Source organism: Scylla paramamosain, chromosome 1 (assembly GCF_035594125.1).
Source record: "Scylla paramamosain isolate STU-SP2022 chromosome 1, ASM3559412v1, whole genome shotgun sequence".
NCBI lineage: Eukaryota > Metazoa > Arthropoda > Malacostraca > Decapoda > Portunidae > Scylla > Scylla paramamosain.
Genome location: NC_087151.1, coordinates 35,925,383 through 35,942,692, shown reverse-complemented (window position 1 = coordinate 35,942,692; position 17,310 = coordinate 35,925,383). Strand labels below are relative to the sequence as shown.

The 17,310-nt window shown below is 35.1% G+C and overlaps 2 protein-coding genes across 8 annotated transcripts in view; one reads left to right on the top strand and one right to left on the bottom strand.

Annotated features, from left to right (window-relative positions):
* The window catches only part of LOC135105339 (uncharacterized), an 8,324-nt gene extending 7,409 nt beyond the window's left edge, over positions 1-915 (top strand). Inside the window, exon 5 of the mRNA XM_064013522.1 lies at positions 1-915. This exon is cut by the window's left edge and continues 1,141 nt beyond it. The gene's annotated coding sequence lies outside the window, so the exon portion shown is untranslated.
* Positions 916-5,097: 4,182 nt separating this feature from the next.
* The window catches only part of LOC135104801 (glycerol kinase-like), a 39,650-nt gene continuing 27,437 nt past the window's right edge, over positions 5,098-17,310 (bottom strand). For 5 of the 7 annotated variants that reach the window (XM_064012404.1, XM_064012425.1, XM_064012432.1 and 2 more), the window contains 3 exons: positions 16,560-16,697; positions 13,650-13,736; positions 5,098-5,318 (listed from right to left, as the gene is read on the bottom strand). In XM_064012404.1, coding sequence (XP_063868474.1) covers positions 5,221-5,318; positions 13,650-13,736; positions 16,560-16,697 — 323 coding nt within the window. In that variant the 3' untranslated portion in view covers positions 5,098-5,220. Of the gene's footprint in view, positions 5,319-13,649; positions 13,737-16,559; positions 16,698-16,954; positions 17,156-17,310 lie in introns of those variants that run through there. The other 2 variants (XM_064012468.1, XM_064012451.1) reach the window with 2 other exon arrangements.

Below are 17,310 nucleotides of genomic sequence, written 5' to 3'. Positions count from 1 at the left end.
TTGAAAACCCTTATTTCCTTCTGCACCCCCACCCAAAGTCCCTTTTTGAGCTCATCATTGCTAAGGTTTTGGCACCAAAGATACAATGTGGATGGTTGACTTGTTTACCTTAAAGGCCCTCCTTATCACTGTCTTCTTGCCAGCTTTAATCCCATGTTTTTTCTTCAACTTCTCTTATTAATGGTGAGGTGGCTGCACTTGCAATGTGGGGGTTGAGTGTTGGGACTGTGATAAGTGGTTGCCTATTGCAGCATAGAAGCAGAAGGGCCACTTAGGCCAGTGTCACACTATGTGGCAGCACTATTTTAGTGTAAAACATCATTCAATTTGAATGGGTGATTTGGTAGTCTTATTTCACTGTTACTTACAAGCAAGGCAATGAGAGATGGTGGTGAGGATCTCATACTTTAGGTTAGCAGAGTTCTAAGGGAGGATCTCAAAGGTGAGATCGAGTTCTGTGGGAAGATCTAAGAGCAGGAGACTGAGTTCTATAGAGCTCAAAGCCTCTCATGTTGTGGCCTATGAGAAGATCACAGAGTTGGAGGGTATAATGGTAGTCCTTCATCAGGAGAGCCACGTGCTATGCTCTGACCTGTGTGTTCAAAGGTGACAAAGGTAATGGATATGATGAAAAGATGAAAAGGTCAGATGCTTTTTATACCATTCTTTCAAGTACAGTGATTGTGCATGATGATAGTCAAGTTATATACTCAGATCATGCATTTTGTTCCAGGTATAGGAAGCAAAGCATGAAAGTTTGTTTGTCTAGGATAGGGTATAGGCACTGTTCCAGATAGGCTTGATGCTTGCTTACAGAATGAATGAATGATCCTGGAAAAGTCAAAAGGGAAAAGTTGTCTAAGTTTTAAGTGGTTTTAATAACTTAAGGTGAGGGATAAAGGAAAAACAAGAGGATTGGAGGGTTGAATATAATGCATTTGTTAGAAGAGTCATAATCTTAATGAAAACTTCAAAAGAACAATTGTGAGATTTAGGTAGCAGGTAAGACAAAGGTAGACACAAAGGGATACTGTTATGTGGTATTTTGCCAAGAAGGAAAGTTGGAGCTGAATGGCTATCCAGAGTTAAAGCAATGAATTGCAGGCTTGTAACTTAATATAAAAATAATGGATAGACTTTCATTGATACATGAAACTGTTATGGCCAAGACATCCTGTATACCAGTGACGAAATGTACTTTTCACCTCAGACTGTTCATGTCTTGGCTGGAATGCTTGAGTGGAAAGTAGATGTGTTCTATGCCTTTCCTATTAGGCAAGAGGGAAAAGGGGGTCATGAGAAAGGCATAAAGAAAAGTATGTTGAATTTAGAAAGGAAACTAGTAAAATGAAGTAAAATGCTTATGTTTCAGTGCTGTATGAATTTGAATTTGTCATTTTCGTATATTATAGTTTATAGAACTGCATATAACTGTTTCAATTTTTTACTGATGTAAGTTATGTATGTGTCATGCCTTCATGTTTCATAATTAATTTATGGAATTGGATATCTTGGTATGGCTTGATTATGAAAATAACCATCTTTACATCCCACTACTATGAGAATTTGAAATACTATACCCATGACATCTTCCTATTTCCATGTTTAGTACATCAAACCATGCATATCATGAAGACAGTGGTTTACTAGATTTTTTTTGCATGTTCATTTCAGTGTTATAGAGTATTTCAAGATATCATATGCCATGTTTTTTTTTTTTTTTAATTCTTTTGTGTTTGAAAATGAGCAAGTCAGTTTTGTTAGTTTTCTTCACTTATACTTTTCTTTGCTCCTGTTGAGGCAAGTGTTTATTAAAATCTCTTCTGTATCTATCAATTGTTTGATTTGTTTCAATCCAAGAAAAGATAATTCTTTCCACTGTTTTTTTTATGTAAGAGGATCTCTGGCCAGGGGCAACATAAAAGCACAAAAAGGCCCACTGAAGATGCCAGCCCCCAAACAATACAGTCCAAAAAGGATTATCCAAAATTTGAAAATTGTCTTGCAACTTTCCTCTTGAAGTTCATGAAAGATGGGAGAAAATACAGAAGCAAGCAAGAATTCCCTGCCTGAACTCCCTAAATAGTGACAAGATATAAAGTGTAAAAAAATAATTTAATATAAACACAGTTAAATGTGTGAGGGGAGGGGGCATTTGGGTCTGTTCAAAGCAAAAAGGAACATCATTTAAGTTAGTTTGGGAACCACTGATTTAGATGATAGAATTTGTAACAATATTAGTAAATTTACAGATGACATGAAGATAAGCAAGTTATTCAAGTCCGACTGCAATGCAACCATCCTACTGACAAACATAATAAGAAAACTGAATGGACAGAGCTGGTAAATGTAATTTGATACAAGCAAAAGCAAAGTATTACTTGGTGATGTTTGGAGAAACCAAACACCACCATGGGGGTACACAGTCAAGAATGAGGCTCAGGTATAATCTGAGGGGTGATTATTTATATTACACATTTTTTCTCTTTTAATATGCTTGAAAAACCATAAAATTGTTAGAAAAAAAAAACCTGGACACCATACTGCTCTGAAAACAGGAACAATATAGAACCAAAAGAGATAGATAAATTACTTTTTTTATGTCTTTACCTCTTGAAATAATACAAGTCAGAGATAGGAGAAAATACAGAAACAAGAAGAGAAGAGATTACCAGTAAAAGGGATGAAAGAGTGAAGATGCTATTTAACTTTTGCATTAGTAAGATGGACAGAATAAAGGTGGAAATATAAATTTTTGTTCAGTGATGCTACAGGAGGCAGGGAAGATAGACAGGCAAGAAGTTCAGAAGGCAGTAACCATGTAATTAATGGTAGAGGATAGTAAGAGATGCAACAAAGTATCAAAGAAAAAGAGAATTAATATGATCAGTTGGGGGAGAAGAATTCATGACACAAAAAATATTTTTTTACAGTAGTATGTTTAGGAGATGAACCTCTCCAAATGCTATACAACTATTCCATATGTGGACAAATAAGGGAGCTGTATAGAGTAAGCAAGTGGGAGAAGGAAAAGTATAGACAGAGACAACACATGATCTTACTTCATGGTAGCTGTTTTAGCAATAGGAGAAAAGTGAAATTTCCAGTTGAGATTTTCAGTACAGGACAGTCAACAGTCTATATAAATACAGTCAGTGTAGAGGTGAATAGTTGGATGTAACCAAGGAAGAGAGGACAGTTGTGGAAGATAATGCTGCATAAATAAATCAAGGAATTATATTCTGGAGGCACTGAACAACACAAGGTTTGCTCAGCCCCATTCTGAAATAACAAAGATCAGAAATTAGGCATTCTGTGGTTAATTCACATAAAATGTTTAATTCCTGTTGAACTGGGAAACTGGCAAATGATACTGAGAGATGCAGGCCAAGGTTATCAGCATAATTAATTATATTTCTTATTTCTTGCTACACTCATAGATCTTTAAACAATTCCACAGGATTTCACAATCATTGTGGATTCTTATTTCTTCTAGTAATTTTTAATTATCTGTAAATAGACTTATGTAGCTTTTGACTCCTTCAGGCATATCACTGATATAAATCTTTGAAAATATTAATGTCAAAGATCATTCTTGTGGTAAATGACTACTTTTCTCTACTATATTATCTTTCACTACTATCCTAATAATTCTGAATTTCAGACAGCTTTTCATCCAGGTTTTGATCCCACCATTTAGTCCTGTATTTTCAAATTTCCAAAGTGGCCTCTCATGAGGAACATTATCAAATGCTTTTTTCAGATTCAAATACTGCACCCATGCATCTCTCTCTTGTGTTTTGTGAATAATTCTTGAGTAAAAGGTTATTGAGTTAGTTTCACATGATATATTTTCCCTGGATCCAAATTGTTTACCCAGTGTTATTCTTTTGCCTTCCAACTATTGTCCATTGTTTATTTATTAATTTTCAGTAACCTTGCATACTGTGATAGTCAATGATATTGATTTATATAGTTTGTGGTTTCCCTTTCCATTTTTGTAGATCTCCATTCTCTTCTACCCTTATGACATTCTTTCAGTTTTTACTGAAATTTCAGTTACATCATATATTGGTTTGAAAAATTGGTGTGTATGTGTGTGTGTTTGTGTGCAATAAACTAAGATATATAAATAGTCAGGTTGCAGCTAATGTGTAATATTCTAGCATGAATTATGTCTAATCTATAGGTCAGTTTGCTTCCAAGTTATACTCTAATGTGAGGATTTGAAAGTCTAACATGGGAATGGGAAGCAACAAGCCACAGAGAAATCTATAATGCAGAATAGGGTAACACTAATGTTGGGGGAATGAGTGTGCTGCTGCCACAGCCACCACCCACAGTGATGCTAGTTTAGTTAGGAGAAAGGTGGGCTGCAGCTGCTATTGCCACCTCCACCATACACAGTGATGCGAGTTTAGTGAGGAGAGAGGTTGGCTGTTGCCGCTGCCACTGCCATCTACAATGATATCAACAGTGAGTGTTCGTCAGGTGTGTGTGCAAACAGTGACTCAGCATAGTATTTTAATGATTGTTAATGTATTGTATTGGATTTTATTCATTATCTTTTTTATGTTCTCTGAGCTCCTTTTTCTATTTTCATTACCTTCAGTTATATCCATAAAAAAATAAATAAATAAAATAAAATAAAATAAAAATAAAATAAAATACATAAATAAATAAATAAATAAATAATAATAGTAATAATAATAATAATTATAGGTAAACCGGATATATTTTAATTTCGTCTCAGCTGGATTAGAACCATAGAAATTTCCTGTCATTGCTTTCATTAAAACTCTGATGTGAATCACATGTAATGCACGCTGATAGCAGCAACTTGACTGTATTTATATTTTTGTAAGATGTTAATCTTTTGCATTATATATGTAAATATTAATTACAGTGCTCTAAACTATAATACATATTTTCTTTTGATATTTTTTTAACTTGCTTGTTTGAACCTATCTAAATAGAAAAATGTCTCCTGCAAACATTTTGTCTAAATGGAACATTTTTAGACTTGTATAATTTTTTAGGAACTTTTTCCTATATTCTAGTGTTTGTAGGTTTATTCTAAATAGAATCCCTGGAGAATGAAATCATAATATCCTTTCTTTATTGAATGTCATTAAAACACAAAAAATATGTTCAGAATAAATAAAATTAATAAATATGTACATCACTAAACATTGTCTAGTTGCCTCTGGCAAACTAGTGTCAGGATCTGTGAAGGTGACTAGCAACCATTATTATAAAAAAAGAAGAGAGAAGGAAGAGGCTTGGTGGCACTGATGACAGTAAGCGGTACTCCTGATCTGAAAGTAAAAAAGCTGTGTTACATTCCCTTATTTTTACATCATATGCATACAAATATTTTGGATATCATGATGAAAATATGACAATATGGTGAGAACTAATAATGATGATCAGCACACCCCTGTAATATAAGAGTGAATCACATAATTGCTCATAAAAAAAAAAAATTATATATATATATATATATATATATATATATATATATATATATATATATATATATATATATATATATATATATATATATATATATATATATATATATATATATATATAATTTTTTTTTATGAGCAATTATATATATATATATATATATATATATATATATATATATATATATATATATATATATATATATATATATATATATATATATATATATATATATATATATATATATATAATAAAAAAATTCATTCAAATGTACATAGTGAAGTCTTTGCAAGATTCAGCATATTCACAGTTGATGGAATTTTATATTATTGTCCCAATCTACTAAGATACAACAATAAAAGTTAGTTTCTTATATACTACACTTAGAATACATACACAAAAAAGCCCAGGAAATCTGATAAAAAGGAAAACATGTAGCATGAGAACCTGTGCAAATGAACTAAAATGTAGGGTGGTGGAATGGACAGAAAAAGTGGTTTGGATACATTGAAAAAAACAAGGAGTGACATGTAAAGAAAGAGTGAATATGAACACATAGTCTTAAAAATATAGGAAAGTCACTTAGGATGTAAGAAGAATATAGTAAATGAATACATGTGTGAAAAAAAGTGTTAGTAAAGCCTTCAACAAGACAGAAGACAATATTTGCATAAGAAGAGGTGGAGGCTCTTCACCCATGGCCTTGGGAGGCATTCTGAGGAGTAATGTGTCAAAGAGGAATAGACTGAGAAAAGGATATAAATAAATAATGGACCAAAATGTACAACACAAATATTTAGGTCACAGAAAAAAGAAAGTCATCAATATGTTTATTAAAGATCACATAATATGTAAATAAATCATAATTCTACAAATTAAAAGTTCATCTACGTTTCAGCTGGGCATTAGCAAGTAGCATCAATGTGCAGCTAAAAGTGTCAGGCCCTAGCCTGCATTATATAAGTGAAGATAACACAGCACTTCAAAAAGACCTAAAATGTAACATATATACACATGTAACACACAAGCATGAGGCAAAGAGACTACACATGCATGAGGCAAAAATATAGATAGATTAAATCACAAAAGTCTGAGACAAAAGCATGAAAAGTGAGGTTTTACTAGAGCATACAATCAAACATCAGATTTTGTGACCTGCTTTTATATATATATATATATATATATATATATATATATATATATATATATATATATATATATATATATATATATATATATATATATATATATATATATATATATATATATATATATATATGAAGCACCATGTGGAGAAATTAGTTAAGTGCCAACCTCAGGGGGTTTGGAGTTACGAGCATGTACTACTATTCTGACCTTTCCACTTTCATTGGAGCAAGTCACTTACCCCAAAATGACAGTGGGAATAGGGTTGGAAATAGGGTAGCAAGTCTCTGAAAAAAACTTATGTTTGAGCATTTGGCATGACTGGTGCACTTGCATAGAGAAACGGTGTAAGCACCCAGCATGATAGGAGGCAGTGACACAGTTACCATGTCCCGCTGATCTAAGGAATTTTTCTTACAATAGTAAACTTTTCTTATTCTTACTACCTAGCTTCATGTTATTTTGTTTGTTATACTTTTTATTTTGATTAGTGACAATTTTTTATGAGTTTGTTCTAAGCGATTGTACTTGCTACATGAATTTCAACAATTTGCATTGTGTTTTGACTCATGGCATCTTTGCTTGAGAGTGGATGCACCAGTCCTCCTTGCTACACCATTCAGTGTGCATTATGCTTGCTGATGACTAATTATTTGCATTTTTGTCTGTGTTGGAATTGTAAAACAATATTGTTTGACAGTGAATTGTTTCATGATCATCTGCCCAGTCAGATCACATAAGCTTCATTATGTTTTTTTTAAATGGTTATTATTAATATACTTTCAGTATTTACATATTTTATCAGAATTTGATGGTAAACACTAAAAGACTAATGCTACATGGCCAGAATTAAGTTTCTGTTAAGTTCAAAATTTACCTGAACTAATCACCAAATAATATTGCACAAATCTTTTTTTCAATCTTGCATTATATAAAAGTTGAAAAAATAAAAAAAAGGGAAAAATTATCAGCACTACTAAATTACAATTCAAGTGGCTACTGTGGTCCAGTGGGACCATGTGCTTTTTGTGGGGTGAGGGGTCCTAGGTGCACGGGTTTAAATCTTGACCACAGTCTGAGGGTAGGAAGGGTATTCGGTTTCCAAATGCCAAATCCAAAGTCCTTACTTAGGAGTCACCGCCCTAGCTCTGATAAACTAGAGAAACTGGATGTTCAAAAAAAAAAAATAAATAAATAAATAAATAAAAAATAAAAAAATGAATAAATAAAAAAAAATTTTAAAATACAATAACTACATTAACCCTTCCCAACCTTATGTTCATCAACCACAAAAAATGTTCATAAAAACATAATTGTACCATAATTTAACAAACACAAATCAATTATGTATTAACTGATTTCAGGAAATGACTAATAAAGAAATTAGTCTTAATATGGTCCAAAAACACTCTTACACTGGCACAGGCAGAGTCCAGCACTAAACAATAATACCCACATTTTTTTGTGGTAGCTTTTCTCTCTCTCTCTCTCTCTCTCTCTCTCTCTCTCTCTCTCTCTCTCTCTCTCTCTCTCTCTCTCTCTCACACACACACACACACACACACACACACACACACACACACACACACAGGTATGCAGTCACCCCAATACATACAACAATAGTTAACTTGCATAGTATAAGAGAAGGAAGGAAGAAAATGATGGGTGGAGAATGGAAGACAATACAGGAAGACAGCTCAGCATGTGAAGAATGGAAGACAATACAGGAAGACAGTTCAGCAGGTGAGTGTGTTAATTATTTTATTTATTCACTTATTTATTTTGAGAGAGAGAGAGAGAGAGAGAGAGAGAGAGAGAGAGAGAGAGAGAGAGAGAGAGAGAGAGAGAGAGAGAGAGAGAGAGAGAGAGAGAGAGAGAGAGAGAGAGAGAGAGAGAGAGAGAGAGAGAGAGAGAGAGAGAGAGAGAGAGAGAGAGAGAGAGAGTTATAGGCATATGACAATGGTAGCGCACACACACGTACATGCGTGTGTGTGCGGGCACCCACACACACACACACACACACACACACATTTTTTAGTTAGATTTTGCCTGTAAGTGTCATAAAGGCAGAGCAAATGTCTAACAATGGTAAGTCACATCTCTTTGAACAACTTGTTAAGCTGAATTTCTATGGAAATCTTTTCACATTGTAGAAGATGTTCACCAGAAATGCATGAGAATATCATGTTTTTATCAAGCAAAAGGCTCCAAGCCTATTTCCAAAACCATAACTTCCTGTCAAGGAAGTCCATAGCAAATGAATAAGTTTTCTTTTGAATACCTAGTGGGTTTCTCAAGTCTCTCTTGTCATATGGGGCATAATTATTATTCAACAACACTAACATCTTCCATCATCATGATCATTTCAATACCAGGAAAATATAATTTTACTGACAGATTGTTTCTTTCTTGTGTAGTCCAAAATATCACTAATGACTTTATAGTCTGTCTGGCACAAACTTCAGATTGTGCTTCAAGCATAATCTTTTAGTATGGAGTAGCAGGATCAGTTTCTCCCATATACAGTTACAGTCCTCTGACTGCCTTTATGCAGTTATCTTAAGTACTTGAAGAGATCTGCCATTTCAGTACTAACAATATTGATGATTATACGTCATCATTTATTAAAATTAACTTCAATTGACTGAAAGCTAAAAACCAACTTAAGTTAAATAGTTACATCATGAAAATGGCACTTTATCATAACTGCACTTTTCTTCTAGTGCTTGTTTTTTTTTTAATTTTGCGCAAATATGTACGCATTTAATTCTGGGATGTTGTCAATAAACAAAGCTGCACCATCTCAAACCAAACATATTCCATACTGCCATATTGCTATGTGGCCCAAATCTAAAGTTTTGCAGTATGTAGTTCTGCTTTAACATAGCTTTCCTAGTTTCCTTACTTCAACACAGTCAAGCAGCCTGATCCTGAGTCCACAACACACCACCACATATTTCACAATTAATTGACTCTGCCACTCTTGCATAAAAATTTATTGATGGTTAGTTCCTTATTTTAATTAATAAAGAATCTTTTTAATCCCTTCAATACAATGACGCCTAAGCAGGCATCATGAAGCACCAGTGGAATATACGATGATGCCTATGTAGGAGTCATGGTAGAATTCTATTTTAGAAGTTGTTGAGCAATCCCGTATCCTGTCTTGACTTGTCTTAAGACTCTGTATTATGTCCTTGAGGTTTTATTGCTCCTCCCACCCTCCCTGCTCCCACCAGTCATGTAAATGAGCTACCCCATGCTCCACCCTCTATCCAGGATGAGGAAGTCTCATTGGCAGAGCCTTACATCATAGATTCCTCCCCTATGGTCCTTCCCTTATCTTCCATATCCCCTCATCCTTCTCTTCATCTTTATCTTCCATATCCCCCTATCCTTCTCTTCATCCCTATCTCTTCCAGCAGGAAGGGGACTGTTAGGAGGAGGTACAGTTCCCCTCTTCCCTTGTTCATTCATTGCCCTCTTACCCTCCCTCCTCCCAACATTCTCTCTCTCTCTCTCTCTCTCTCTCTCTCTCTCTCTCTCTCTACACAAGAAGGGGAAAGTGTGGGAGGGTACATTTCTCACTTTCCCCCCTGGTTCATTCCTTGCTCTCTCTCTCTCTCTCTCTCTCTCTCTCTCTCTCTCTCTCTCTCTCTCTCTCTCTCTCTCTCTCTCTCTCTCTGTATTTACCTAGTTGTATAATACAGGATTAGAGCAGTGTTCATAGTGTCTTGTCTCCATATCTATATTTATCCAATATTTCCTTAAATTTCTGCATGTTAGGTGCTGTAACAACCTCTTCAATTAGACCATTCCAGATATCCACAGTTCTATGTGGAAAATTGTACTTCTTGATGTTCCTCAAACACTGACTCTTCCTGATCTTCTTTGAGTGCCCTCTCATCCATCCAGCTTCATCTTCTTCCAGCAACACCAGGTCCTGCTTGTCTATGTTCTCAATGCGGTTAACTATTTTATACATCGTTATTAGATCTCCTTTTTCCCTTCTAACATGCAAAGTTGGCAGTCCCATTTCCTTCAACCTCTCTTCATAAGTTAGGTCTTTCAGCTCCAGTACCATCCTTGTAGCTGCTCTCTGAATTCTTTCCAACTTCTTTATATCTTTTTTCATATGTGGAGACCACACCACTATTGCATATTCCAGCCTGGGATGTAGCACAGTGGCTATAATTCTTTTTCATCATAGTATTATCCACATAATGAAATGCCATCCTAATATTTGTCAACATCCTGTATGTCACACCAAATATCTCATATGCCATTCTGGGGTCAGGGTATCTTGATAAACTACTTGCTCTTCATTATTACTTCCTTCCCCATTTTATAAACCTGTGCAGGTCTTCTTTTACTCTCTCCCAATTCCATCACATGGCATTTCTTAGCATTGAATTCCAATTTCCACTTTTTGCTCCACCCATAAATCTTGTCAATATCTCTTTGCAACTCCACACAATCAACATGACTCTTTATTACTCAACAATTTTGCATCATCAGCAAACAGATTAATATAACTGATCAAACCCTCCTGCATATCATTGATGTATATTTGGAACATAATGGATGCTAACACTGACCCCTGTGGTACTCCGCTTGTTACCTTACTCCAACTTGAACAGGTGTCCCTGATCACAGTTCTCATTTCTCTATCCTTTAAGTACTCTCATCCATTTTAGCATTTTCCCTCTCAGTCCTCCTATATGTTCTATCTTCCACAATAATCTTTTATGTGGAACTTTATCAAAAGCTTTTTTGATGTCCAAGTACACTGCATCTACCCACCCATCTCTGTTTTGTACTTGTGTGTGTGTGTGTGTGTGTGTGTGTGTGTGTGTGTGTGTGTGTGTGTGTGTGTGTGTGTGTGTGTGTGTGTGTGTGTGTGTGTGCATCCATGTGCTGACGTGGCTGGAAAAGTCATCTTATGACAATTATTGATGAATGAAGGTAGTAGATGCATGTCTATTACTTCTTTTTTATGTGTGTGTGTGTATATATATACAGAGAGAGAGAGAGAGAGAGAGAGAGAGAGAGAGAGAGAGAGAGAGAGAGAGAGAGAGAGAGAGAGAGAGAGAGAGAGAGAGAGAGAGAGAGAGAGAGAGAGAGAGAGAGAGAGAGAGAGAGAGAGAATTATAGTATTAGCAATTAGATAAGTTATGGCTCGCAGACCTACACCATAAATGAACATCACGTGTTTTTAAGCAACTGGAACAAAGTGGTTAAAACTCATCCTAACTCCTGTTCAATACAGTAAATCAAAAGACACAAAACTTTTAATGCAGAAAGCTGATCTGTGCTATTTTTTTCTTTCATTGTGTGCAAGAAATCATTGCATTGTTAACTTATCAAACTGTGATCTTGACCAAATACACAAAAATTTGTCCCAACAACTGATAAGAAGAATGATCACAATGTGTACACTTATACACTTGTACGCTGATTTCTCCATGCTAAAGGAACTGTCTCATCACAAGACTGTCAAGATCAACATGGTCCTCAACAAAGTTTCACACTTTCCTCCGACATTTTAACTGAGAAATGGTATCAGAATTAACATTATGGTGCTAATAACATAAAAAATGTGCAAAAGGGTTACAGTCTTGGTGTTTTAATAAAAGAACTAAAGCATGTAGAGATTCAGTGATGGTTATACTTTCATTTGGAAGACCAGAAGCTTCAACTAGTAAAATCAACATATAACTGACTAGCAACTTATTATCTGCTAAGTAGATGTTCTCAAGAAATTATAAGTGCAGAAATGAACATCTGCACGCATGAATGTGGAGGATATGCCCATTACATCACAATGCTCTCACTTTTGCCACTGGAACAGCAGTCTACAATTACATTGTGGGCAATGTGGAAAGCAAATGCACTTAATTTCTTCGCACTGAATACAGCGTCCATGAGTAAATATCTCACTGCCAAGTATGCATCTACATACACTCCCTTCTGAAGGAAGATGTGAAAAGATAAGATTCACAGAGACCTGAAGCACAACACTGGGACACTGTGATGACTTGGCAAAGTTTTATTTTTCCCACAACTAAGTTATCTTATTTAAATTGTTACTGTATCACTAGTTTTCATCCAATTAATTTAATTTCTAATTATTGTGTTTATCATTTAAGTTTTCGACAAATTCTTGTGCATAAAACATATTAGGGAAAATAAGCTATAAATATCATTTGGGAATGATCAGTACTGTTATTGATGATGTAGCCTAGGTTTTAGTTTATAGTGTGATGAATTATTATTTGAAGAATTTTATCCATCATAATTTTTTATATTTTTTATCCATTATCTTGCAATTTTCTATGCTCATTTGTATCTTACCTCGTGTTTATTTAAGTTTCATGTAAATGAGCTTATAAATTCAATAACTAACACTATTATTACATGATATCTTAAGTAAACCAACAAACCTATGTAAGTAAGCCAGGTGATGCTTATCTCTACCCATAATGAATTTCAAACTTTGACTCTTGTTCTTCTTACTTGTGTCACCATACATGGGGCTACTGATTCTTGTGTCACCATACATGGGTGGAGGCTAGTATAACAATATATATATATATATATATATATATATATATATATATATATATATATATATATATATATATATATATATATATATATATATATATATATATATATATATATATATATATATAAAGTAGGAAAAAATGCTAACCCCATAATCTGTGCATATTAGTAAGAAACCTTGCATAAGGGAGAATCAGTAGCCCTCATGATATTAATGATACCCATCAAGTTCCATAGAAGACACTGAGCTGCATCACAAACACAAACTAAAATACCTCACAAACAATACCTTCACAGGAGACATACTAATCACTTAATTACACCTATGAAAACAATGGCAATATTAAAGATCTACATCTACTAAATATAGCCGATATCTTCCATGCAATCAAAGAGATACTACTTTCAGGCAGCACTAAACACTATACACCAGAAGAATGCAAAGATTTATGCATGGGTGGTACCTGGTCCAGGTTGCTTGTCACGGGGCAGTTCCCAGTCCATGCAGCGCTGAACAGCCATACACCATTTTTCATATCGCATCTCACGTTCTGAAGTGCAATATTTGGTATTAAAACTGTGTTGAGGGTGCATATTACATCAAGCAGAGTTGTTTCCTAATACTAATTGCCTATATCAAAACCTATGAGAAACAGACCATATGTGATGTTATTTTTTTTTTACACCTAACTTTTTCAGATTTGCATAATAAAGTTTGTATTCATGTCTTAACAAAATCATGAGATGGACCAAAAGATGAATGCATGATTTAGTGTTTAGTGAGCCAATGAACTGATCAGAATCTGAAGCATGAGTGGCTACCTGCAACAAAAGACCAAGCAACCAAAATGGAGCTGATAGTGCAATGAATTCTGTAATTTTCACACAATCCAAGAAACAATAATGTGAGCCTCACTATATCATGTGCTGCTAAAATTCATAGATCATAGTAATGTATTACCTTGTCAGCCAAAGCATTATCATCTTTGTCTTGGTTGGTAAATATCAGATGTTTGTCACACAATGGTATGGGCCACACTAGCCAAGTGTGATACATGTCAATGCAAATTTCTTCTACTGCTAATTCAATATAAATCTTAGAAAAATTTCAAATAGACAGGCTACTGATTAAGAAGTTAAATCTAAAAAAAACAAAAGCTCTGCTAACACTTGCTTACAAAAATTTTAGATGGATAAAAATGAACAAGAAAACGTATGACAGATAAAGTCAATATTTACATATTCTCTAAAGTATTTGAATACTCCTTTTGTTTAAGAATTTTAGTAATGGGTGAATGGGAAGTGGTATAAAGCAAAATACAAAGTTAACTTGTTAAAAAATTAATTGAAAATACTGATTCACCTTTAACCTTATAAAGCATACACATTAAGGCTGACAAATAAAGTCTTAAACAACATAAAAAAACATAAAGCAAGAACTGTAATATTGCTATATAATGAGACAAAACTTTGTTCATAAAAGACTTAAAACACTTTTGATACTGAGTACAGTTATATACCTCTTATCCCAACAGGCCATTTCCTTATAATATTATAGTGCTTCTAACATTCCCCTCCTTCAGACTGGCATGAAATGCTGGGAGTATAAAATTTGTGACAACCAAGCACACACACACTCTCTCTCTCTCTCTGTGGGGAGTAGCATGGGGGGAAATACAGGTAAAAGGAGAGGAGGTGAAAAGGGTGCTAGAAAAGTATAATGGCAGAGGAGGGGAGAGAGGGAAAGGAGGAAAACTTAGCAGGAGAATAAGATTGTGGTCAAATACAGGTTTCCTGTGGCAGGGAGAGAATCATATGTGTAAGTTCAAGCCTACACACACATACACATATTTCCCTCTGCACACAAAAGGGAAGATGTGATGGGAAGGAAGGGATGAGAAGAGTGGGCAAGAAGTTAAGAATAGAAGAGGAGACATGGGGGAGGGATGACCTGAAGAAGAGGGAGAAAGGGACAAAGAGGACAAGGGACCAGGAGAGGAGAGAAAGAAGAAAGTATACTGTACTAAGCCAGTAAGAGTTCCTCATTCTGGATTGGGGATGGAGCATGGTCTGATCAAGACATAACTGGTGGAAGAAACCATGAGCAGTGGAGCTGAAAAGCTTTTAAGACAATATATAGTATCACACTCTTAAAGATTACTCAGTTTTAAGTAAACAAAATATAAATATGATGCAAATGTTGGCTTCACCATACAATGTACAGTAGGGTACATGACAACAAACATGATTTGTTCCATTGTAGCATTCATTATGGAAAATGTGTGTTATGGCACCTGAAGAACCTATGAGAAAAAATTAATTGGTTCTAGGGAACCAGAAAAAAAAAAAAAAAAATCCACAATAAAAAAAAAAAATAAATAAAATGAGCACATCTACACTACTACATTTGAGATAATGCAACAAATATATACAGTATCTCAAGTTTCCTGCCTAGTCCTAAATTCTTACCATCCTGAATTTTGCACAATACCACCCCGAGTTTCATGCTGCTTTGACAAGTATCAATCACATTTACCTACTGTTAGCGTCTCTCTCTCTCTCTCTCTCTCTCTGAAAGTAAGGATTGCTAAACAGAATGAGATTGGCTGAGAATGAAAATGGAATTATGTATATGAGTGAGAAAGAGTGAGAAAGGATGAAACAAAAATTACATAAAATGAATGAAGCGTGGTGGGGGGGGGGAGAGAGAGAGAGAGAGAGAGAGAGAGAGAGAGAGAGAGAGAGAGAGAGAGAGAGAGAGAGAGAGAGAGAGAGAGAGAGAGAGAGAGAGAGAGAGAGAGAGAGAGAGAGAGAGAGAGAGAGAGCCCTGTATCACTTCTTAGTCCCTTATCTCAAACAAATAAGGGAGAGGGGAGGTGACAGGGAGGGAGGTTTGAGACGAAAGGAAAGAAGGGAGGAAGGGATAGGCAACAGATAAGTGAGGAACAGCTCGCATAGCTGGTGAGTTAGTCTTGCAAGTTTCTTATTGCTATTAATTTTTTATTAAAATTTCAGTGCTCCCATAAATGGTGAATTCGTCTTGCCAATTTTGGTTTGTTATTCTGACTGAATTTTTATCAAAATTCCAGTGCTCACATGAGTGGCGAGTTTGTTATGCCAGTTTTGGTTTGTTATTCCAATTAAATATTTGTTAAAATTTCAGTTCATTATTGCAGTTGTACATTATAATGACCATGCATTGTTGCATACCCTACTGTACTGGTATTTCCATGATACTGCTGTAAATGTCAAAGTTACATTAGTACCCAAAATATCTATACATGTGAAACAGAAGAACACTTACACAAAGATCTCCCATATTTTCATTATTGTTCAGAATCTACATGTTCATTGAGAAATTGTATTTTACAAACCTTCAGGCATTATAGAAGGTGTGAAATCATCATTTGTAAGAGGTGTGAGTTTGGTTAAATCCCAGACTTCAATGCCCTCTGCTGATCCAGCTGCCATTGCTGCTCCCAAGGATGTTGTTTCAGTCATACTGGGACGAGCTGCAAATAAAAGCATTCTGTGACTCTCTAAATTGTCAATCAGCTAATGTGTCACATAGCTTGTCCTCTCAATACCTTAAATCAGAGAAATTACATATCTCATATGACAGTTTATTACATAAGCTTACTGGATGCACCCCAAAATTAGGCAACACCTTTCTTAACCCTTAAGGGACTGGTGGTGGTGATGATTTTCATCCCACTAAGATTGGCCCTCTAGTGCTAAATGTCAAAAATACCCCATATTCACACACACCTTAAACTTAGCCTGCAAAGGAGGAGTGAATGAAATAGACATTGTACTCAGCATCACGTCTTCCTCTTAATAATGATGCCATCCAGTTATCTCTTCATGCAGTGGTTATGGAGAAATGGCAACTTGAAAAAGGACAGTTTTGGAGGGAGCTAGTCCCTTGACTGCCATGTGTCCGTTTCATCTGACCGGGTATGGCTAGTGCCTGATGAAAGTGGGTGCCTTGAGCTCTCTTCATGCATGCTAAACAGTTTACTGAGATCCTACTCTATTGCACTCTTACTAATATGTGTAGCAAGTGGTCAAGCACAGGTGGGTAATAATTTATAAAATAATTTATAAAGCATGAGAAACATAATG